Raw genomic sequence first — 26,553 nt, 5'->3', positions numbered from 1 at the left:
TCATATAGCTATTTTGATCATGTATAAAATGATATGTACTTTTATCATTCAACTTATGATTTTTTATTGACACCCCAATTTTCTGTTTGTATTAGCCCTTTGAACACAGTTTTTTGCTAAAATAATGACTGTAGGATGGGCTGATATCGCTTTTTAAAATAATTAGTACAAGATAAAGCATAAGGGCGTAATGTATCGTGTAATGTCAATTCTTCAGTATTCTGTAGATCAAATATTGGTTCACAAATACAAAACTGATAAGAAATTTCTTGATTACTATAATTTGTGTGGTCTTTCCAGCTCAGCAGTGGTCAACTGTTTTGTATACTATTCACATGCGGCTACAACATCGGATGCTGTATTTATGCAACTGTTTTTCGCAAATTAAAATTTATAATTTGCCATTCATTTATAAAATTCACCTTTAAATTTAAAATATAAGTATTTTTTTAGAGATTAATGTTTACAAATAAAATCCCAATATATGCGAGCGAAAATATCAATTTATTTAAAAGTTATTACATATTTTTAATTGATGAATAAATGGTACAAATTGATATTAGATCTTTGTCTCCTGAATCTTAAGCAGTGGTGGATTCATCCGATGACGCAGAAGATGGCGGGATGTTCTCTCGGTTTTGTTGTTCGCGCTTTTTTCTGTACCGTTGACGATTTCTATATAACTTTGCTTCGTCCGTACATTTCGTCATAATGGATTTCCTGTAATTTTTTTAATAATAAGTCTCCGGACTACATTTTTTACTACAAAAACCTATTTTGTCATTTATTTAATTATTTTTAATAATTAGTTTAATGTTATCTGATTTTTGTGAGATGGTATAATACAAAAATATTCAATTTTTTAAATAAAATACCTTACAATTAAAAAGTCAAAAGGTACAAAAGTTATGGGATTAAAATATGAATACCAACCTAACAATACTTTTAGGAACATTGCACCTTTTAGCGACGGTGTTGACAATATCGTCTACTAATTTGGGGTCCAATTGATTTTTCGGTCGTTTGTTCGCAAACGCTGGTGACTTCTTTCCAGTTATGGAATGAGTGGCTAGAATTCTAAAAAGGTTTCTTTTTAATTTAATCGTTTTTATTAATATTTTCAAAGATACTTAACGTATTAAGACATAGTCCTTTATTTTAACATTTGGTATCTCAGAAAAGGTTTTTAAGAGGCAGACGTTGTTGTAGTAAAATAAAACTTCTTCTTGTAGAACAGTAGAATATCGTAGAATTTGTGGAATACTTTATTAAAAAACGGTACGAGTATATATACAAAAAGTGGAGTAAAAATTAACCAATAGGAATACAAGAAAAATATAAGTTGTAAAAATGTAAAAAATGATAACAAATGCGCGCGTCCACATTAAAAGTAGGGATTTTGATTGGCTCATAAAAACTTTTTGTGCGTCTTCCTCCCGCGCTTGATTACCCTCATTCCCCTCTATCGATGCGCGGCTGATTCTACAAATACTCGTTTTACCGCGGCGTCGTGTTCAGTTAGTTCGAGCGGCGCGTGGAGTGAAGATGTGTTTCAAGAAATCAGCAAGTTGAGTTGTTTTCATTGAAGAAGTGAAACCAATTGAAGTGAAGATTATAACTATAAAAACAGCTCTTTTAAGAGCTTGACATTACGTCATACTACGTCATTGCATGCTGCTTCTTGTTTCAAATAAACAGAGCTATTCGTTGTTTCAAACGATGACGTCAAATAATGAGGCATGCGTGGCGTGTGTATTCTTGTTGCTATGCGTACTGCTACAGGTTGAGGCAAAGTGACACTAATTGTATCCTACATCTTGAATATTTAAACGTGTATAAGAATCAACTTCGTTTATTAGGGACATTTTTTAAATTAATTTATAACCTGTTCCGAGTAATGTTATTAGATCTCAAGGTACATTTATTTATTCTGTAGATAGGTAATCGCAAATCGACGATCGTCTTAAGTATCGTCTCAAATCGTTTTTTTCCCATATAGGATCGGATTAAAAAAAATTGTACATTGCGAGTTTGTCAGTCATTGTCTACCCTGGGACGTCGGGATCAGCAGCGGACTAAACGAGCCACTTGACCACCGAGGCAATTCGTTTACGTACCACATTTTATTAAAGGTTTAATCTAGATGGAAATAAATTGGACTATGCTTTCAAATATTAATCTCGGTTATTATTACGTTAATAATTAGTTTATATATTTTTTAAATATATTTTAATTTCACAAAGAAATTCGGAGCATAATACAAGAACAATGTAAGAAGGAATGCACTTGATTAATTTCTGTCTTAATTAATTTCAAATATTAATGTCGATTATTATTACGTTCATAATTAAATTATATTATTTTAAATATATTTAAATTTCACTAAGAATAATTAAAACGGAACATAATACAAGGAATGCACTTGATTAATTTCTGTTTAAATGATAACCTTAATTGGTAATTACCTTCTAGAAAAGACGGCTTGCAACAATTGTCTCGTCGCTGAAGTGTGGCAAGTCCAATCGATTTCTGCCATTAGTCTGGCAGGCACGGTGACATTGCCGTTTCCAATTGAAACCTACGAATTTTAAATACTTTAATAATTATATTGATTTCATTGTCAGTATAAGTAGGTAGTTATTAATTTTTTTCATTATTCACTTATTTATGTTAGAATTTATATTAGTCAATAATGATTTTTATTTATTGATTGATTTTTTCCCTATAAACAGGTGATTACGGTATTATATAGTCAGCACCACATTACAGCGCCACATACAAAATAGACCATAGAATAAATAAAATCGCTGTCTATAAATAATCGAGTATAATAATTTATTAAATATTTTGTATCGTAATTCATAATAAATAATAAATGTATAGTTTAATGTGTTTAAACTTTTTAGCAATACTTCAAGCGTTTTTTAAAAATAATTGCAATTTGTTTTTAGATAATAATTTTAAAATTAAATTAGGACTAGAAATTCTATAATTATATATTATTATATTCTGTGCTATTTGGATCAGTAGGTCAAGTTTACGTCAAACTAGAGGTGATTAAATTTTATATACTTAACTACTTATGTATACATATGAATAATATATGAATATACAAACCATATCAACATTGTTAACCGACAATGGCAAATTTGCGTTAGTAGTCTGCGCTGATACTCTCCGTATTTTTAAGCCGCCAGCCATCTTATCCGTTTCGGACTCAACACTTGACGTATTTTGACGAACAATGGTCGGTTCTTCGGATTCTGAACTCTCTTCATTTTCATCTAGTCCACCATCTTCAGATGTCCTATCCGTTGTTGATTGACTTTCATTTGTGTCAATATTAGATAGCAAAACCATGATCTGGTCGTAAAAGTGTCTTAATGCCGTTTCCAGTTCTACTAAATTCACTGCTGAAGGTTCACCGAGTTTAGGGTCGGTCTGCGTTCCTTGATCGAATGTAAGCTTAAGATTCTGAGCGCTTGTATCGGGTAGAGGAGTACTGGTGACAACTGATCTAAGGTTACGTATCATAGATTTGTCGTTCAATAATCGACTTCTTTGGTCATTTGTTATCGGCTCTGCGCCCCTGTCGAGGTTCATCTGTAAAAAAGTTAAGTAATTACATTTTTTTTAGAATTTTCCAATTTTATTATTTTTTAAGAATGAATTTCATATTCAAATTTTTATAGAAAACAAGTTACCTCTTGGTCGATATGGCTGCCACTGGCAATAATTTCATCGTCATTGTGAGTGCTCGTACTTGGTGCGCTCTGATTTGGCATGGGATTTTCAGCTAAAAGCTAATAGAAAATTTTGTCATATATGACTTAAATGGTTTAAAAGTAAACCTATGACGACTAGCTTAAGAGAACATTCAATTGCAATTAATTGCTAAAAGGGAATACGTAATATATAAGGGAAGGTAGCCAAAGCGGGTATCACTTTTAACCGTAAGCTATTGACATAATTGTAAATGTTTAAATGCAGTACTGTACCTCGGCGGCCGAACACTCATCGTAGTTAAAAGTTTTTCAAGGTAAAATTAAAAAAAAAAACAATTTCATTTACACTAAAATACTTGAAAATTATTAAAAAACGTATAGTCTAAAACTGCGTATGCTGGATGTCTATCATTATTCTATGATTATTAAATAGTAATTCACTGTACTTTTTTTTTAAATAGTTGGCCATATAGTTTTTATTGTAGGGTAGCCACCTCAAAATTATAAAAAAAACGTGGTTGGGCAAAGCGGGTAGGGTTACTTTCATATCACTCCTACGAAAAGACTGATTATATTATATTAGTAGGAGAACTTGGTTTAGTTATTGAAGATTATAAAATGTCAATTTAAATCTAACTAAAAAGGTTGATTAGCGTAAAAAGTGATTGATAGCTATATGTATGTATTATATAACGATACTGTATATGATTACGAGGTCAGGATCAGAGATATAACATATTTAGGCGTGATAGATATTCCTTCTCATTTTCTTCTCACAAAAAAGATGGGGGCGGCGTAATGATTGCTGTATTTAAGAAATTTGAAGTTACTCGAAAGTATGATTGGGAGTCGGCGTGTGAGGACTGATAGATTAGTTTGAAATTAGGAGGGAGCAGCAGTATTCATATGTGTGTGTCCTGCCTGCCTGCCACCACCTTTAGATAGGAATTATGTTGACACGTTTTTATATAACTTATCGCGTGTAGTAACGAGAGTAAACGAAAAGTCATCTATTATGTTGCTGGGGGACTTTAACTTAAGTGACGTATTGTGGGAGTACAATGCTGAATCCAGTTTTCTATTACCATCGATTTCCGATGGTTACGTAGTAAATAGATTTGTAGACACCATTACATTCAATAATCTGTACCAATTAAACAGTGTTTTAAATAAAAATAGAAAAATTTTAGATCTAGTTTTATCCACTGACCCAGCTTGCATAGCTATTTACAAATTATCAGCACCTGTAGTACCATCTGACATTCATCATCCCCCTCTCAAAATATTAATTCAAACGTCCTCATATGCCACTGTCAAGTATAATAAAATCCTAAGATACAATTACACAAAATGTGACTATAAAGCGCTGAATACTGCCTTAGAAAATATAGATTGGACAGTTATATGGTTAGGATGCTGAGATGTTAACGAAATGGTTAAAGTATTTTACTTGCAATTAATGTCAATTATTCATGAATTTACTCCAGTTAAATTGACGACGAATGAGAGATTACTTGTCTGGTATTCCTTATACCTTATTAAAGCTCTTAGAGAAAAAGCGAAATACAATAAACGATACAAAACTTACGGAAATAAAATGGATAAACTTAGTTACACTTTGTTACAAGAACGATGTGAGGGTTTGGTAAAAGAATGTTATACTAACTATATAAATAATACACCTAATAAAACTGTACTTCAATTCCCAATGAAATGACACTAGGAATCGATAAAGCAGTGGGTGGGCAGGACATAGCTAACCTTTTTCTAAGCATTTCCAGAATACATATAATTTAAGCCGTGCATACTCGGTACTGCCAACACCAGATATTACTAATCCATATGGCAACGTTATGTCACTCAGTAAATTGTTAACAGAAGAAGTCGACGTTTTGAGATGTCTTCAGTCTTTAAAAACGAACAAATCACCCGGTCCCGATGGTTTACCTCCATTATTTTTGAAAAAATGTGCAAAAAAATTGTATAAGTCCTTAACCGCATCTATAATAATTTGTTAGAGACGGGCATATTCCCATCTATGTGGAAAAAAGCTCATTTAATACCAATACACAAAGGGGGTGATGTAAGTATATAAGATATATATATATATATATATATATATATATATAGATATATATATATATATATATATATATAAGTCCGCGGAAATCGAGGTAGCTTCAAGAGTCCCTCAAAGATCACATTTAGGTCCTTTATTTTTTTAATCTTCGTAAATGATTTATGTATTAATATAAAATCGAACTTCAAATTTTATACTGATTACTTAAAAATTTATCGCGCAATAAATAATGATTTAGATAAGCTAATATTGCAAACGGATATAAACTATATCTGTGATTGGTGCCACTAAATCAAATGTACCTCAACCCCACAAAATGTTTTTACATAAAATTTTCCCGCAAGATTACTTCTGATAAGGTGACATATTATATCAATAATAATTCAACTATCCAAGAAGTAACGAGCATACGTGATCTTGGCGTTATACTTAATAGTTCACTAAGCTTTAGGCTACATCTAGATCATATAATAAAAAAAGCGTCAAAACTATCTGGATTTATTAATAGACAGTTAAAGATATTTAAGCAACCGAGTGTTTCTATTCTTTTATTTAATACCTTAGTTCTATATAATATCCTGGAGTATTGCAGTGTAGTGTGGAGCCCTTGCTATCAGGTTCACATAAATAGACTTGAATGTGTTCAAAAGAGATTTTTATATCACCTTTCTTACACCGATAATAAATGTCATGAGCAAGCTCACTTTATACTCGAAGCAAAATAAATGATATTATCTTTCTATAAAAGCTAATTCATGGACTTATCGACTCGTCCAAATAGTCGCATGCGATATTGTATGACCTTTTGTCTTCCTACCTCTAGAACAAATGCACTTAGCCACTCGCCTTTATGTCCCATGTGTTTCTCTTAAAATAGTATTCGTTTTAATTATGATATTTTTACCGACAGTTCTATAGCCTCATTGAAAAAAAGTTTAAAAAACTGTTTCGATAGTTAGTTAGATATTTTTTATTATATTTTTTATGATATTTAGCTATTAAAAAAACTTATAAGTTTAGGTCTTTGTTGCTGTCACAGACTAGACGCTTTTTTGCACTTAATCAAAAGCGCATGTCGTGTCTACATCAAAAGAAATGTAATCATTTAAATTTTTTGATTGTCATTTTCTTTTGTAGACCTATGAACATAAAATAAAAAATAGAAAAAATATATAACCACATGACCCCCCATAAAAATAATTATTAGCTTTTTCTTATTTTTTCATAATTTGTTTTTAGTTTTATAGTTAAATACATACATATAAAATTAAAATGTGTATTTGTTTTTGTTATACTACAAACGTTAAATTTTTGTGCTACCTTCCCCTACCATAAAAATATTTCATAGGTAAATTGTTGATAAAAAAAATTTTTTTTAGATATAGTTTAAATTGTTGGGAACAAGTATAATTCTATAAATTATTTAGGTTTTTATATTTTTATATTGGACAAGTTCCTTGAACATGATCTCATTCCCTTTTAGATTACTCATGCGAATTTACCTATTCTATTATATACATACAAGGTTTCCTGATTTTACTTTCTTATAATGGTAAATATATAAAAAGAACTTTCTATACTTTTCAACAATAAAAGTTTATTTTTAACCGGCGACCCTCGGTTTCGAACTAAGTGTTTTATTCACCATTTACATGTATGCTTGAAATATAACTAAATATTTGTTCTATATTTTGCTATAACATCAATTACAGACAAACAACGAGATAAGTGTTTATAAGAAGGTAGTATAGTATAAGTAGGGTAAGGTAAGATAGTATTTTTATAATAGCTAAGTTTCGTTTGATTTATATGTATATAAAATTACGTAAAATGTTTTTTTCTTCAAACAATATAAATTAAACAAACGGACGGGCCAAATCTTATGGCCGCCGTCTGTAGTGTTCACAATCTTGGCTTACGCCAGGAATAAAATTAAAGAGGATAATGTATGTAGTATGAGCAAATTGTTTTAGCAAATTGACGGAGGAATAATAACTACCTTTATAAATAATTATAATGTGTGAAAAATGATTAATCTTACACTCACCATTGGAATCGATTTCATCTCTTTTACAGCATTCATACACAGTGTAAGAACAGTTTTCACTTGATGGTCTTGTCTTTCCATCAACACTTTGAAGGCTTTTATATCAGTTTTGTTATCTGAAATGTACATAATTATATGAGAAGAAGATATAATGATATAAATTTATTCGACATATTTTATCTCTCAATCCTCCTCCGTATTAAAGTAGACGGCAAACTTCCCTCCCTAAATAATATATAAAAAAAATACTTCCTGTCGTAACAGCTGTGTCAAATACACTTATTTTATAATAATTGCGTGAAAAAAGGAGGTACTTACCTCTCTTTACCTATAGAGCATGTCGGTAGTTGAAAATCATATAATCTATACCTATACATACATATACAATAGAAATGTAACTGATCACTGTCTGTACATGGAAGATATTTGAGTAAAACTATTATCGTGGGTCTTTATCAACGCAATAGAACGCAAATCGATGATCCGTAGAATTTTTGTCTGTTTGTGCTCGCTAATCTTAGGAACGGCTTAACTGATTTGGGAACAGTCAATTTGTAATTTAGCCGTTTCAAAAATTAAACTGGACAAACAGACGGACAGACAGATTTTTTTTATAAATAATTGCAAATTTAACAACGACGTGGATGACGGAGAACTGAGCTACAGCATCGTAGATCGGAAGACATGATTGAAATATTTTTTTCTTCCGCCCATTTAAGTCACTATTAAATGTATATTTAGTAAAACTATTGACTGATGATTATAAAAGAATAATTATCAATCTAAAATAAAAAATACCTACCATCTACAGTTAACAATTACAATATTTTCCATTAGGAATTAACATTTAAATAACGAAAGTGACTCACCAGAAACTCGAAGAATTCGCGCCTTGCGTGCAGCATGGGTATGCTTGATACGAAGTAAAACCACTTTCCCAGTATGAAGATCTGTCTCCTTTGTCGCTAAATAGTGATTGCTAACGACGACGTAATTAGGAAATATCTTTTCGTCGTCTACCCATTCGACGAGAAGCCATAACTTTTGATCCATGTTCAATTAATTTTAAATCTACACGACGTAGTCAATATCTATCTAGTATAATAAAATGTAATATACAATTTCTTCCTAACACGATGCTGTACAAAAATTAACTGAACAGTAGAGGTTAGGTGAGGTGCGTGTCAGTACGCAGGTAAAAATAAAATGGCTACAATGGCTTCTATTGAACTAAGGATACCCAAGTACCCGACATTTGTCAAACAATAAATATCAAACAAAAGATTTCGTTACACATGAGACAATATGCAACCAAAAAATATCAAATGTTTTAGATCTAATAATAACTGAAGTAAAATATTATTAGAATATAATATCAACGATACTAGCAAAAGTTCACAATATTAAATATAAGTAATTTTTTTTTTTAAAACATAAACATAATTACATTTTTTATCTTAAAAGGCCTTTTACGACACCTTTAATGTCGAAATGAATATTATAGTTTTTCAATACATTTTGTTAATGACTATTAAATAATCAGAATCCCACGCTTGGTAAACTAAATATTTAAATCTATCGACTTAAATGAGTTAAAAATTACAACTCGACAAAAAATAACTTATCGAAATCAATACATCAAAATAATATTTAATCGATAGTAAGGTACACGTATTATTGGCAACGATGTAATGAGAATAAATGTTCGTAAAAGCCTTAATAGATTAAGTTAAAGGTATGCATTATACGTGACCATTTAATTACAGTTAATTTTATAAACACTCGTACACTACTATTATACTATTGCTACTAAATATTATGCTATTGATTTGATAAATCAAAGGTCCTACCCGTTAACAAACCAGCAATCTTCGATTAAGGTTTAGGTCTTCTTTCCCGATGAACTAACTTTTTACACACAATCAATGCATGACAAAAAAATATTGTTAACGATTTCGCAGAAGATTATTTTTTTTATAATTATTTGAGCACATCTGTTATATGTCGATATATATGTATGTGGTATACTTACTTAATACTTATAAAATTAGTACCTCGGTAGGTATATATTAGGTCCTTACATATGAAATTAGCGTTTTGTCGTACTGACCAATTTGATCTGAAATATCTCCTCTTTGTTTAAGAATCCATCCAATCCAAATTCAAATTATGAATTAATTTAGCTGGTACATTTGAGTTTTGAAAACAGTTCATTCATTTGTTTTTTCCTCATTATTTTTTTCTTTGGCGTCGCTTATTACCGCACAATGGAAAACATGAAATATCGGTATATTTACGAGTACGAGTTCTACCAGTGGCACCAGTGCTGCAGAAACAGCTCAAAAGATTAATGACGTGTACGGCGCTGGTGTCGCAAAAGAAAGCACGGTAAGTTTTTGGTTTCAACGTTTTCGTTCTGGAAATTTGGACCTTCAGAACCAACCCCGTGGACGGTCGGAGACCAAAGTGGAAAATGAAGAATTAAAGGCTATTGTGGAAGCGGATCCATCACAAAGCACTTCAGAGATAGCTGCAGGCTTTGGGGTAAGTGATAAAACTGTATTAATCCACTTAAAGCAAATCGGGAAAGTAAGCAAACTTGAACGATGGGTACCTCATGAATTGAGTGAATCGAACTTGCAAACACTCGTCGACTGCTATGTTACTTTACACAACCGACACAATAATGAAGGGATTTTAAATTATTGTGATGATATTACTTGTGATGAAAAGTGGAAGGAAGTTAGATTAGCTACAATTGAAATGTCTGAGACATCCGCCGTAATCTCCGGACCTTGCTCAAACAGATTACCCTTTTTTCCGGACTTTGGACAACTTCTTACAAGGAAAAAAAATCAACTCCGATGCGGCAGTCTAAACCGCCTTCAAAGAGTCTATTGTTTCTCGCCCTCATGGTTTTTTTAGTGAAGGGATCAATGAACTACCTATGAGATGGCAAAAGTGCATAGATAACAACGGTGCATACTTTGATTTATATATTTTACAAAAAAAAAAAATGACTTTATATCCCTCCCGTACAAAACTCCAATTTCATATGTAACGACCTAATATTAAACATCGGCAGTCTATTTATATATTTTATATACGAGGATGTAGTAAAGATTAAAAAACCGTATCGAATAATTTGAAATTGTTTCTGTCGAAATATAAATACTTCAAAAATGTATACAACGACACGATCATTCGATATACTATTTCGATATCGATGTACGATCTTCTTACAATTTCTTTATCATTATAAGGTATACGATTTTATAAATCTTAATATTTATAAGCCTGGGCACAGTTAAATAAATTTAGGTTTAGAGAATAGATGTAGGTCGTTTTTACACTTATATCATTAACCTTAATTAACGTTGGGGGCTCACTTAATTTTTTTTAAATTATTTATTACAAGTTTTCGCCCGCGTATTCAGGGGGGGGGGATACATTAGGTATAAATATAGTATAGTATAGTATAGTAAGAAAGCCGAGATGGCCCAGTGGTAAGAACGTGGGAATCCTAACCGATGATCGTGGGTTCAAACCCGGGCAAGCACCACTGAATTTTCATGTGCTTAATTTGCGATTATAATTCATCTCGTGCTTTACGGTGAAGCAAAACATCGTGAGGAAACCTGCATGTGTCTAATTTCACTGAAATTCTGCCACATGTGTATTCCACCAACCCGCATTGGAGCAGCATGGTGGAATAAGCTCCAAACCTTCTCCTCAAAAAGAGGAGAGGAGGCCTTTAGCCCAGCAGTGGGACATTCACAGGCTGTTACGGATAGTATAGTACAGCCTATGTCCCTGCTTGGTGTTTCAGCTTCATACGAAATATCATCAAAAAAGCGTAAGAAACAGACAGACACAGTTCCATTTGCGTTTATAATATTAGTATAGAAAGGATATACGATAAAATGCCTGAAAAGACGACTTTATATCGACGATATCTGTTTTTATTATCGTATAATAACTCAATATTCATATTATTATTACATTATTTTATGATGTTAAAAAAATATGATACGATTTGATTTGATGTCTAAACATAATGAACTGTTAAAATTACCTACTGAATCGTATCTACTTATATTTAAAAAAACGTAGCTACCCTCTTCAAAAACAACATCATCAGCTGTATTGTGTATTCAGATTACTGGGTTAAATAAATATTGGTATTACAAACATTAATAAACATATTTTTATTCATATGTTTTGTCGAAGTAAGATCGAAGAGCTTAAGGCATGTCAGTATTTTAATAAATATCTTTTTGTTAATATTAAAAAAAAACATATGTATAGTCTAGATCGAGAGACAGAGAAATATGTGTAAGGTTCCATTTTATAAAAAAATAATTCGATTGGTAAGAAATAAGTCTTTATTCAATTAAAAAATACTTAATGTTGTCTAATACTTTCAAAAGCCTCCTAACCCTGTTTTAATATTATTTGCTTAAATTAACAAAAGCGATTGAAGATGAAGAAAATATATTTTATAAATAGTAACATTTTACAACTTCAATAAATTTTATTCATAATATTAGGATTTTAAAGATTTCTAATTGTCCAGTGAATGTATAAGATAAGTCTTAAATAATACAGCAGTAAAGCGCTTAAACATTAATTGTTTCAAAGACAATCAGTAATTTAGTCGTAATTTTTATGATCCCTTTTAGGGTACTGGACAAAGAAAGTAGGTAAGAAATTACCTAAAGGCTATAAAACATTATTTTATAAATGCAAGTTCTTGGTACCTTAATCCGCTGTTAAACAAAATTTCATTCAATATTAAACAAAAGAAGATAACAGAAAGGAGCCGAAAGTACAGCCAGTTTAGGTACCTGATTACGAAACAATGGGAGTCGTATGGTGGTATTAAGAAACAGCCCCTCAACTCGAGGGCCTCGAGCAAGTTGATTTTTTTAATCAGGGTGTAAATTTTCGTCAGTCTACGTTGAGTGATAGTGTACATAAAATTACCCATAGCAAAAGTAACTGAGGCACTTAATTGGCAATATCAGTGCGTATTTATTTCATTATGTACTGTTTAATGTTATTTTAAATATTATTTATTTATTTAAGCATCTCGAACATAGCTACGCAGATCCTTAACTATTTTTATATATTATTTTATTTTTTAATTTCATATGTATTTAGGTCAGACCTAAAATGTTTGGATACATACATTAAAATTAATAATCGTTTATGCTTAATCAAAATGCCACAGTGGATCTTGGAGAAGATAAATGAAAATTTTACCTTATTTGTAAAAAAATCCAAAACTAAATAAACTGTTGCCAATTTTCTATAAAAACATGCTTAACCTATATTGATTCGATTTTAAGGTTCCGTTGTCCTTTCCGTAGAAAACCTTCTCGCCTCGCAAGTTTTATATGTACTCATGCGAGATGATTAATTATAATTTTTTTTATAAAATAGGAAGGCGGACGAGCATATGGACCACGTGATGGTAAGTGGTCACCAACGCCCTTAGACATTGGCATTGTAAGAAATGTCAACCATCGCTTACATATCCAATGCGCCACCAACCTTGGGAACAAAGATTTTATGTCCCTTGTGCCTGTAATTGCACTGGTAATAGTAGTAAGTATAATAGTAGTGTACGAATGTTTATAGAATTAAATGTAATTAAATGGTCACGTATAATGCATACTTTTAACTTAATCTATTAAGGCTTTTACGAACATTTATTCTCATTACATCGTTGCCAATAATACGTGTACCTTACTACCGATTAAATATTATTTTGTTGTATTGATTTCGATAAGTTATTTTTTGTCGAGTTGTAATTTTTACCTCATTTAAGACGAGAGATTTAAATATTTAGTTTACCGAGCGCGGGATTCTGATTATTTAATAGTTATTGACAAAATGTATTGAAAAGCTATAATATTCATTTCTACATTAAAGGTGTCGTAAAAGGCCTTTTAAGATAAAAAATGTAATTGCGTTTATGCTTTAATTTTTTTTATTACTTATAAAAAATATTATGAACTTTTGCTAGTATCGCTGATATAATATTCTAATAACATTTATTTATTCTAATAACAAAAAAAAAAAGTTTCGGGTACTTGGGTATCCTTAGTTCAATAGAAGCCATTGTAGCCATTTTATTTTTACCTGCGTACTGACACGCACCGCACCTAACCTCTACTGTTCAGTTAATTTTTGTACAGCATCGTGCTAGGAGGAAATTGTATATTACATTTTATTATACTTGATAGATATTGACTACGTCGTGTAGATTTAAAATTAATTGAACATGGATCAAAACTTATGGCTTCTCGTCGAATGGGTAGACGACGAAAAGATATTTTCTAATTACGTCGTCGTTAGCAATCACTATTTAGCGACAAACGAGACAGATCTTCATACTGGGAAAGTGGTTTTACTTCGTGACAAGTATAACAATAGTGCACGCAAGGTGCGAATTCTTCGAGTTTCTGGTGAGTCACTTTCGTTATTTAAATGTTAATTCCTAATGGAAAATATTGTAATTGTTAACTGTAGATGGTAGGTATTTTTTATTTTAGATTGATGATTATTCTTTTATAATCATCAGTCAATAGTTTTACTAAATATACATTTAATAGTGACTTAAATGGGCGGAAGAAAAAAATATTTCAATCATGTCTTCCGATCTACGATGCTGTAGCTCAGTTCTCCGTCATCCACGTCGTTGTTAAATTTGCAATTATTTATAAAAAAAATCTGTCTGTCCGTCTGTTTGTCCAGTTTAATTTTTGAAACGGCTAAATTACAAATTGACTGTTCCCAAATCAGTTAAGCCGTTTCTAAGATTAGCGAGCATAAACAGACAAAAATTGTACGGATCATCGATTTGCGTTCTATTGCGTTGATAAAGACCCACGATAATAGTTTTACTCAAATATCTTCCATGTACAGACAGTGATCAGTTACATTTCTATTGTATATGTATGTATAGGTATAGATTATATGATTTTCAACTACCGACATGCTCTATAGGTAAAGAGAGGTAAGTACCTCCTTTTTTTCACGCAATTATTATAAAATCAGTGTATTTGACACAGCTGTTACGACAGGAAGTATTTTTTTTATATATTATTTAGGGAGGGAAGTTTGCCGTCTACTTAAATACGGAGGAGGAATCATTGAGAGATAAAATATGTCGAATAAATTTATATCATTATATCTTCTTCTCATATAATTATGTACATTTCAGATAACAAAAATGATATAAAAGCCTTCAAAGTGTTGATGGAAAGACAAGACCATCAAGTGAAAACTGTTCTTACACTGTGTATGAATGCTGTAAAAGAGATGAAAACAATTCCAATGGTGAGTGTAAGATTAATCATTTTTCACACATTATAATTATTTATATAGGTGGTTATTATTCCTCCGTCAATTTGCTAAAATATTTGCTCATACTACATACATTATCCTCTTTAGGCGTAAGCCAAGATTGTAGATACTACAGACGGCGGCCATAAGATTTGGCCCGTCCGTTTGTTTAATTTATATTGTTTAAAGAAAAAAAACATTTTACGTAATTTTATATACATATAAATCAAACGAAACTTACCTATTATAAAAATACTATCTTACCTTATCCTACTTATACTATACTACCTTCTTATAAACACTTATCTCGTTGTTTGACTGTAATTGATGTAATAGCCAAATATAGAACAAATATTTGGTTACATTTCAAGCATACATGTAAATGGTGGATAAAACACTTAGTTTGAAACCGAGGGTCACCTGTTAAAAATAAACTTTTATTGTTGAAAGATTTGATATTCTTCTTACATACTTAACATTATAAGAGAGTAAAACCTTGTATGTATATAATGCAATAGGTAAATTCTAAAACGCAGTGGGATAATATGGTAGAATGGGCTGAAAGTGAGGAAGATCTTTGAAAAAGTTAAATATGGCTTATAAGAACCGACTGATAATTTACTTTTTTTTTTTATTTTTATTTTTTATTATTTTTTTTTTTTTTTATAGAACAGGAAGGCGGACGAGCATATGGGCCACCTGATGGTAAGTGGTCACCAACGCTCTTAAACATTAGCATTGTAAGAAATGTCAACCATCGCTTACATATCCAATGCGCCACCAACCTTGGGAACTAAGATTTTATGTCCCTTGTGCCTGTAATTACACTGGCTCACTCACCCTTCAAACCGGAACACAACAATATCAAGTATTGCTGTTTTGCGGTAGAATATCTGATGAGTGGGTGGTACCTACCCAGACGAGCTTGCACAAAGCCCTACCACCAGTAAAAAGCCCTACCACCAGTAACATTAAAAATACCTACTTAACATTTCTCGTGGAATTATTACACATTGGAATAAATAAATCTTAACAAAAGACTAAGCGTTCGAGATATACGATTATTAGGAATACAAGATTAGCGTTAACGATTTAGCAATTATGCAATTAATTATTGATGTGTCGGCGCATAAAATAAGTCGATTACATTATTAGCTGTCTTATTCGCATGAGTAATCTGAAAGGGAATGAGATAATGTTGAACGATCTTGTCCAACTTAAAAAAAAACATGAACTAATTTATAGAATTAGTTCTCAACAGTTTATATTATATCTAGAAAATATTTTTTATCGACATGTGAAATATTTTTATGGTAGGGGAAGGTAGCACAAAACGTTAACGTTTATAGTATAATAAAAACGACGATCCAATAAATACACATTTTAATTTTATATGTATATATTTAATTATAAAACTAAAAACAAACTTTAAAAGAAATGGTTAAAAAATAAGAAAAACCTAATAATTATCTTTGACCGGTTTTGCCCCGTGGGGGGCCCAAAGCTAAGGCTCTTTGGGCGAAGGGGGTGTATAATATATACTTATATATATATAAAGCGATCAATTACTTTATTACGCTAATAAGCCTTTTAGTTAGCGTTAAATTAACATTTTATAATCTTCAATAATTAAACCAAGTTCGCCTACTAATATAATATAATCAGTCTCTTCGTAGGATTGACATGAAAGTAACCCTACCCGCTTTGCCCAACCGCGTTTTTTTTTTTAATTTCGCGATAGCTAACCTACAAATAAAAACTAAATGGCCAACTATTTAAAAAAAAAGTATAGTGAATTACTATTTAATAATCATAGAATAATGATAGACAACCAGTATACGCAGTTTTCGACTATACGTTTTTTAATAATTTTCAAATATTTTAGTGTAAATGAAATTAAAAAGTTTTTTCTTTTACATTGAAAACTTTCAACGCTTGACGAGCGAGTCAACTTACGATGATTGGTCGACCGCCGAGGTACATTACTGCATTCAAACATTTACAATTATGTCAATAGCTTACGGTTAAAAGTGGTGTAACCCGCTTTGTCCTATCTTCCCATAGGATATATTACGTATTAACTTTTGACAATTAATTGCAATTGAATGTTCTATTAAGCTAGTCGTCATAGGACGATGAAATTAATTCCAGTAACAGCCATACCGACCAAGAGGTAATACTTGCATTCAAAGCAAAATTATTTATTAATATGAAATTCATTCTTAAAAAACAATAAAAATTAAAAAATCAAAAAAAAAATGTACGTAATTAACTTTTTTTTACAGATGAACCTCGATTTTACTAAATCCACGATTAAATATAACCAAAGCGAATGCGCAGAGTCGATAACTAATGGGCAAATAAGTCGATTATTGAACGAAAAATCTCTACCCGATACGAACGCTCAGAATTTTAAACTGACATTTGATCAAGGAACGCAGACCGACTCTGATCTCGATGAACCTTCAACGGAACATTTAGATAATATAGAAACGCAAATTAACAGCTTGTACAGGGAGTACCGGGCTTTGGTATCTCGTATTCAAAGTCAGACATGTCAATGTGTACATCGAAGACTAAATGAGAATGTAGAGATTTTAGCAGCAGAAGAACCGACCATTGTTCGTCAAAATACGTCAAGTGTTGAGCTCGAAATGGATAAGAATTCTGGTGATCAGACTACTAACGCAAGTTTGCCATTGTCGGTTAACAATGTTGATATGGTTTGTATATTCATATATTATTCATATGTATACATAAGTAGTTAAGTATATAAAATTTAATCACCTCTAGTTTGACGTAAACTTGACCTACTGATCCAAATAGCACAGAATATAATAATATATAATTATAGAATTTCTATAGTCCTAATTTAATTTTAAAATTATGAACTAAAAACAAATTGCAATTATTTTTAAAAAAACGCTTGAAGTATTGCTAAAAAGTTTAAACACATTAAACCATAAAGTTATTATTTATTATGAATTACGATACAAAATATTTAATAAATTATTATACTCGATTATTTATAGACAGCGATTCTATTTATTCTATGGTCTATATTGTGCGTGGCGCTGTAATGTGGTACTGACTATACAATACCTTAATCACCTGTTTATAGGGAAAAAATCAATTAATAAATAAAAATCATTATTGACTAATATAAATTCTAACATAAATAAGTGAATAATGAAACAAATTAATAATTACCTACTTATACTGACAATGAAATCAATATAATTATTGAAGTATTTTAAATTCGTAGGTTTCAATTGGAAACGGCAATGTCACCGTGCCTGCCAGACTAATGGCAGAAATCGATTGGACTTCCCACACTTCAGCGACGAGACGATTGTTGCAAGCCGTTTTTCCTAGAAGGTAATTACTAATTTCGGTTATCATTTAAACAGAAATTAATCAAGTGCATTCCTTTTTACATTGTCCTTGTATCATGCTCCGTTTTTTTTCTTTGTGAATTATTGTTAAATTATTCTTTGTGAAATTAAAATATATTTAAAAAATATATAAATTAATTATTAACTTAATAATAACCGAGATTAATATTTGAAAGCATAGTCCGATTTATTTCCATCTAGATTAAACCTTTAATAAAATGTGGTACGTAACCGAATTGCCTGCGTGGTCAAGTGGCTCGTTTAGTCCGCTGCTGATCCCGACGTCCCAGGGTAGAAAATGACTGACAAACTCGCAATGTACATTTTTTTTAATCCTATATGGGGACAAATATAACGATTTGAGACGATACTTAAGACAATCGTCGATTTGCAGTTACCTATCTACAGAATAAATAAATGTACCTTGAGATGTAAAAACATTACTCGGAACAGGTTATAAATTAATTTAAAAAACGTCCCTAATAAACGAAGTTGACACTTATACACGTTTAAATATTCAAGATGTAGGATACAATTAATGTCACTTGCCTCAAACTGAAATCTATTCTGCGACACCAAATGTTAAAATAAAGGACTATGTCTTATTACGTTAAGTATCTTTGAAAATACTAATAAAAATGATTAAATTAAAAATAAACCTTTTTAGAATTCTAGCCACTCATTCCATAACTGGAAAGAAGTCACCAGCGTTTGCGAACAAACCACCCAAAAAGCAATTGGACCCCAAATTAGTAGACGATATTGTCAACACCGTCGCCGAAAGGTGCAATGTTCCTAAAAGGATTGTTAGGTTGGTGTTCATATTTTAATCGCATAACTTTTGTACATTTTAACTTTTTAATTTTTAAGAATTTTATTAAAAAATGGAATAATTGTATTATACCATGTAACAATTAAATAAATGACATAATAGGTTTTTGTAGTAAAAAATGTTGTCCGGATATTTAGTATTAAAAAAAATTATAGGAGGTCCATTATGACGAAATGTAAGAACGAAGCAAAGTTATATAGAAATCGTCAACGGTACAGAAAAAAGCGCGAACAACAAAACCGAGAGAACGTCCCGCCATCTTCTGCGACATCGGGCGAATCCACCACTGTTTGATATTAAGGAGAAAAAGATCTAATATCAATTTGTACCATTTATTCATCAATTAAAAATATGTTATAACTTTTTAATAAAATTTATTTATAAGATTTTTTTTGATAAAATAATGAATCAAAATACAAATTTATATGTCATGACCAAAAACCCACTGTTAACTGTAGATATAAGATATGACAATAAAGCATAACGGTATCTTAGTTTTTTTTGTTCATTAATATAATAGCATCGAAATAACCCAATGGAAACGTGAAGTTTAATCTAAGAACGAGGGTACACATTTGAACATTTATAGTAGCAGGGTCAAGTAGGTACCTACCACTGAGTTTTCATGTTTATTTTGTTTCTGTCGTTCACGACTGTCAACCATTGTAAAGCTGTGTGATGGAATAATCTTAAAACTTTCTTTCTATAAAAAGATTCGTACGTACTTACATACTTAACTCAAAATAATATTAAAATTTTAATAAAGACAAGGGAATTAAAATAATTCGATTCATACAGAATTTTAGTGCCATATAAACTTCATTCATTGGATATTTATTTAGTGATTAGTAATTTTAGTATTGCGTATTATAATTTAGTTATCATAAAGCTAAATCGTTTTTAAATTAATTTATAAATTAAATTTTTAAAATTGCAATTTTTCGCAATTCGTAATACTGGTACTGTACTGGAATAAAATAATACCTTTTTACCAATTTACCAATACTTTTACAATACATTAGCAATCCATAGATTGGAGACATATTTGAGGCTGCAACAATGTTGGTTAAGATTTGCTTTTAGTAGGTAAACCCTAGTAACCCTGTTATGAAGTTCGATGTAATAATCGGTAAGTTACAATAATAATCAATGAATCGGTAATCTAAAGTTATAGTCAGACAATCGTCGTAATTACTAGGTAATTAAAATTACCTAGTAATGTAATAAAAAACAAGAGGCATATAAAATATATTACAAAATAATTAATATGTACATTTACAGTTGAAGCGAAAATGCTGCAAATAAAATACTGTTTTCCGAAAAATAGGGAGATTAGAATCGTATGATATCTCATAAAATATATAAAATGGATGTTGGTCGTATATCTGTTTGATATTGATGGATCAGCATAAATTTGACATATTTTTTACATAGAAGGCCATTCTATTAGCTATGCATTTTTTATATTTCGTCACTGGATGGCGTTGCAGACCATCGAATTCTATGTCGTTTAACCGATTCCCATGCGATCCATCCATTTATTTATTCCTAGGTGGATTTCCGGGGTAGATATTACCATCCTAGACCCAGCGGCGCTTACGGTTGGGGGAGAAGATGCATATAGCGTCGGTGCCTTTCCCCGGTCTTCTTCGCCGGACGCACTCGCCTCACCCTCACGTTCCGCGGCCTCCTTCTGCAAGCATGACACTCGCAGAAAGAGACCATCTTCATCCAATTTGACACATTTATATACTTTTTTACATGGGAGGCCTTTATGTTGTGCATTTTTATACTTTGTCAATAGATGGCGTTGCAGAACATCGAATTCTATGCCGTTCATCCGAATTACATCCAATTATTGTATATGTATAAGGTATTAGTATAAGGTATATTTGTATATATATAAGGAGGCCAAATGACTGCCAAGATTTGGTAGCATAATATGTAACATACTGACTGTAATAAGAGCAAGAATTAAGATGGAAATGGCATAAAACAGAACAAAAAAACATTAACGATCAAAAGCCTGTCATAAGCCTACGAATATATTCTCCAAAAAAGAAAAAACTAGTAAGTTAGTAGGATCATTATAATGAAAGTGGCGATCGTTTACTATTTATTTGCTTTTTTATTAATTAACAAATTTTATATTTACAATTTTGTTTTATTTACACAAATTACAATATTTAAGAAAGAAATTACATTATTTAAGGAGTATCAAATGAAAATAAAAAGGTGCTTAATTATGTTCTGTATATATATATATGTACTTTTGTGTAACATATGTGTTATTTGTTTTTCATATTAATTGATATTTTCGCTCGCATATATTGGGATTTTATGTTAAACATTAATCTCTAAAAAAATACTTATATTTTCAATTTAAAGGTTCCTTACTTTAATAAAGGAGATTGGCTGTCGCCGTAGAGAGGGGGTTTAACAGTCGCTCCGGGTCCCACTTGGCACAGAGCTTGTCCATTGCCATACAGCGCGGAAATGCGGCCTGCATTATGAGCAGCTTTGCGTCGGGTGGGAATCGGGAGAGACTATTTTAAATTTAACTAAAATAATTATAAAAAAGGAAAAAAAATTGACATTAATTATCCAATAAAATTGAAATCACAATATTTATTGATATACAATGTTTTATAATCTACTATAAAAAATTTAAAGGTGATTGTTATAAATGGATGGTAAATTATAAATTTTAATTTGGGAACAACAGTTGTATAAATGAACAATCCGATGTAGATTGTAGCCGTATGTGAATCAGTATACAAAACAGTTGAACACTGCTGACCTAGAAAGACCACATAAATTATAGTAATCAGGAAATTTCTTATCCATTTTGTATTTGTGTCATCCTTACCAATATTTGATCTACAGAATACTGTATAATAATATTATATGAATATTACACGATACATTATGTCATTATGCTTTATCTCGTACTAATTATTTAAAAAAGCGATATCAGCCTATCCTGAGTCGTTATTTTAGCAAAATTGTGTTGTGTTCAAAGGGCTAATACTGGTGGTAAAGCTTTATGCAAGCTCGTCTGGGTAGGTACCACCCACTCATCAGATATTCTACCCCAAAACAGCAGTACTTGGTAATGTTGTGTTCCGGTTTGAAGGGTGAGTAAGTCAGTGTAATTACAGGCACAAGGGACATAACATCTTAGTTTCCAAGGTTGGTAGCGCATTGGTGATGTAAGCGATGGTTAACATTTCTTACAATGCCAATGTCTATGGGTGTTGGTAACCACTTACCATCAGGTGGCCCATATGCTCTTCCTATTCTATAATACCAACAGAAAATTGGGGTGTCAATAAAAACTTCAAAAATTGAATGAAAGAAGTACATATCATTTTATACATGATCAAAATAGCTATATGAATATTTTCATCACCATTTAATTGAGTGTTATTTATAATCAATAAACAGAATCACAACCCAACAGGTGATTAAGAACCTAATGTTTTAGTTTTCCAACTATACTGTTAAAATTAAATATCTTGTCATTACCTCTTTTTGTTCTGGCGAACTCTCCCGATTGATTAACAATAATTAAGTTATATTTCTGAGACTCTTGTTATCATGATTGGTGCTCTTTTGTTTTCTCAAGACTTGAAATAAAATTCATTGTCCACAATCTTCTTAATAATAATTTTCATTTCTCCAAGAAACAAGTTCAAAAATGTCATTTACACTCCACCCGTGGTGGGACAAGGAATGTTGGCATTAAACTGAACAAATCAAATATTTGAAGCTGCAGTGCATACAACAGTTCCCAATTATAAACTTTTAAACATGTTATTTTATTGTTTCCTTGACAAATCTAACATTTGGATAATGTGTGTAACACTAAAATTACATGTAATTCGCACTACATTTAATAGTCCCAAATTGTCAAAACTTACATGTTCTTTAAAAAAAAGTTAAAAAGTTTGTTAAAAAGTCGAGATGGCCCAGTGGTAAGAACGCGTGAATCTTAACCGATGAACGTGGGTTCAAACCCGGGCAAGCACCTCTGAATTTTCATGTGCTTAATTTCTGTTATAATTCATCTCGTGCTTTTCGGTGAAGGAAAACATCGTGAGGAAACCTGCATGTGTCTAATTTCATCGAAATTCTGCCACATGTGTATTCCACCAACACGCATTGGAGCAGCGTGGTGGAATAAGCTCCAAACCTTCTCCTCAAAAAGGGAGAGGAGGCCTTAGCCCAGCAGTGGGACATTTACAGGCTGTTACTGTTACTGTACATGTTCTTTACATACCCTGGCGTTGGGTGTGATGTATAATTTATGATTCATTAATATGTTCTTTTTTAAGATTAATGGTACGGTCAATAGCTCCAGATTTACACATTCAAAAAAAAAACTGTTTGTTGAGTCCAGTGTACGGCTATAACCATTTATATTTATATTTCTGTTTTCATTACGATCTTGTGTATCACAATCGAGTTCGCTGCTATGATGGACTTGCAGGTTCATCTGTAGAGCTTCCAGGTTCCGTCCATTTCCGTAGGGCCTCCGTCCATTTCCAGGGTTTTTATCAATTTTCGCAATTGCTGGAGGATTAGACAGTTTCTAAATGTGAGCTTTTTGCTAGCAGACATTAGATACTTGGACTATAGCAAGAAACCGAAATTAATATTTTATTTATAATATTTAATAATAACTAAAAAATACAACTTGTATTATTAAGTTTTGCTTTGTTTTTTTATTATAATATCTCATGCTTCAACAAATATGTAATTGATGTAGCAAAAGTATAGTTTTCCAGAAAGAACAATATATATCTAATATATGATAGGGCGAAAAACAACTTGCCCGAGATCACTCAGATAGCGAACTGTGAGGTCGTCCAATCCTATATATATCTGGGAGCTTTAATATCGAATAAAGGCGGATCAGCCGAGATGGCCTAGTGGTAAGAACGCGTGAATCTTAACCGATGATCGTGGGTTCAAACCGGGGCAAGCACCACTGAATTTTCATGTGCTTAATTTGTGTTTATAATTCATCTCGTGCTTGACGGAGAAGGAAAACATCGTGAGGAAACTTGCATGTGTCTAATTTCATTGAAATTCTGCCACATGTGTATTCTACCAACCTGCATTGGAGCAGCGTGGTGGAATTAGCTCCAAACCTTCTCCTCAAAAGGGAGAGGAGGCCTTAACCCAGCAGTGGGACATTAACAGGCTGTTACTGTAAAGGCAGATGCGTAGATGAGATCAAGCGACGTATGGCAATTACGAGAACTGCAATGGAGAGGCTGAAGGAAATATGGAGAAACAGAAACAATACCAAAGTAGCCAAGATCCGGCTCGTATAAACGCTTGTTTTCCCCGTATTTCTATACGCTGCGGAGACGTGGACTTTGCGGCAGGTCGAAAAAAAGAAGATCGATGCTCTGGAGATGTGGTGCTGGAGACGAATGCTAAGAGTTTCGTGCACCAATATCTCCATTCTTCAAGAACTCGGCATCAAACAGCGCGTTTCGGTGCTGGTTCGAAAGCGCATACTAACTTTTTTTGGACACGTCTCCCGGCAAGGAAATAATTCCATAGATCGCCTTGTCATTAAAGGTGGATGGCACCAGACCACGTGGAAGGACGCCCATGCGATGGACCGACCAAATAAAAACAACTGTTGGCGGTCCTTTGCATGAATACACGAGGCTTACCACTAACAGGGACATATGGCGAAGGCTCGTGAGGCGAGTAACATCTGCGCCGAACAATTCATAATACTTCATGGCAACCACGACCGCTCTGGCAAGTGTCAAGATGAAGAAGAAGAAAATATGATAGATCCTAGTCTTTTCCCAATTTAGGTTAATTAGAAAAAGACTAAGGGAAATAAATATAAAACTTATGCTTATATGCTACGATTATATACTAATATTGTACCCGACAGTCTTTGATATTTTTTTCAACATAAGCATGCTCAGGATTACCCTTAAGTAACAGTCGTTAAGCTACAAATTCTTGTATCAATTGAGATGCCACAAGAACATCAAACTGAAGATCTTGATAATGATCTTGTTTGATACTGTGTTGTTTACAAATATTTTGAAATTCATCAGACACTATATTCTTCTGCGCTTTACACTCAGTTGTAACTTACGCTCTACATAACAGCTTGCTTACGGAAACATGTATCCTGTTTTATATAATGTACAATAATGAACACCTTATGTGCTTATCAATATTTAAACAATGTTGGTGATTAGCATACCTAGACAGTGATGCCAACTCCTATAAAATATTCCCCCAAGGACCAATTTCAAATTCCCCTAAATATCGTTTAAGAACCCCTAAATTTTTTGTTGTACACTCGGTTTGGCAGGTAATATCAAGTACAAATTAAAAATACATTCAAGTTGTATAAAATAGCTGTTGTATTTATGCGGTTGTTTTTTACACATTTACATACATTATTTAATGATCTACTTACTTAACTTATTTACTTTACTTACTTTATACTTTTATTGTACACCACAAAGAGAAAAAAAAATACAAAACATGGATACAGCCTAAATAAAAGTAGCTACAATTTTGGCGACCTTATCGCTACATAGCGATCTCTTCCAAGCAATTAACGGTGTAAGTAACAACTCATAGGATATGATGTTGTAGGTGGTGGTGTGATAATAAATAAAATAATATTTATTTATGATTAAAACAAACTAATAAAGAAATGTAAATATAAAATACACATAATATATATCAATCAATAAATTATATTATCAATACATATAAAATTACAAGTATGCAATATTAATACATACTATACATGCTTGTACATATTGTACAAGCACGCTGACCGTTGAGCTTTTATTTCAATCTCAACATATTATAGTTTTTTGATTTCCGTCTTTCCGCCGCATTTCCTTTCCGCCTTTCTTTCCTTCCTTTCGATACAAACCCCAACGCATTGCAATGTTGCAAAACAGTGCTCATTGTTCCGAAGTGGACTGATACATTTGCGGCATACAGCATAATCAACTATTGGATTATATGTGTTTAGGAGGTGGACGTTGTAGCAATAAAATAAAACTTCTTATTGTAGAACAGTAGAAACGGTGGAATATCGTGGAATCCGTGGAATG

The 26,553-nt window shown here is 31.9% G+C and overlaps 2 protein-coding genes across 6 annotated transcripts in view; one reads left to right on the top strand and one right to left on the bottom strand.

Moving 5' to 3' along the window:
• Positions 1–483: 483 nt before the first annotated feature.
• LOC126771941 (uncharacterized) lies at positions 484–9,088 on the bottom strand. Its single transcript, XM_050492119.1, has 7 exons — positions 8,722–9,088; positions 7,853–7,968; positions 3,705–3,803; positions 3,118–3,603; positions 2,466–2,578; positions 934–1,077; positions 484–720 (listed from the first exon to the last, which is right to left on the bottom strand). Exons 1-7 carry the CDS (start codon positions 8,903–8,905, stop codon positions 582–584), a joined length of 1,281 nt encoding a protein of 426 aa, XP_050348076.1. The 5' UTR covers positions 8,906–9,088; the 3' UTR covers positions 484–581.
• A 4,924-nt stretch (positions 9,089–14,012) lies between these two features.
• The window catches only part of LOC126771947 (early boundary activity protein 2-like), a 150,009-nt gene continuing 137,468 nt past the window's right edge, over positions 14,013–26,553 (top strand). For 3 of the 5 annotated variants that reach the window (XM_050492128.1, XM_050492129.1, XM_050492130.1), the window contains exons 1-5: positions 14,013–14,325; positions 15,084–15,199; positions 15,875–15,910; positions 17,491–17,928; positions 18,471–18,583. In XM_050492128.1, coding sequence (XP_050348085.1) covers positions 14,142–14,325; positions 15,084–15,199; positions 15,875–15,910; positions 17,491–17,928; positions 18,471–18,583 — 887 coding nt within the window. In that variant the 5' untranslated portion in view covers positions 14,013–14,141. Of the gene's footprint in view, positions 14,326–15,083; positions 15,200–15,874; positions 15,911–17,490; positions 17,929–18,470; positions 18,584–19,267; positions 19,412–19,587; positions 19,927–26,553 lie in introns of those variants that run through there. The other 2 variants (XM_050492127.1, XM_050492131.1) reach the window with 2 other exon arrangements.

The sequence above is a fragment of the Nymphalis io genome, chromosome 11, assembly GCF_905147045.1.
Source record: "Nymphalis io chromosome 11, ilAglIoxx1.1, whole genome shotgun sequence".
NCBI classification, from domain to species: Eukaryota; Metazoa; Arthropoda; class Insecta; order Lepidoptera; family Nymphalidae; genus Nymphalis; species Nymphalis io.
This window is presented reverse-complemented; position numbering and strand designations above follow the sequence as displayed.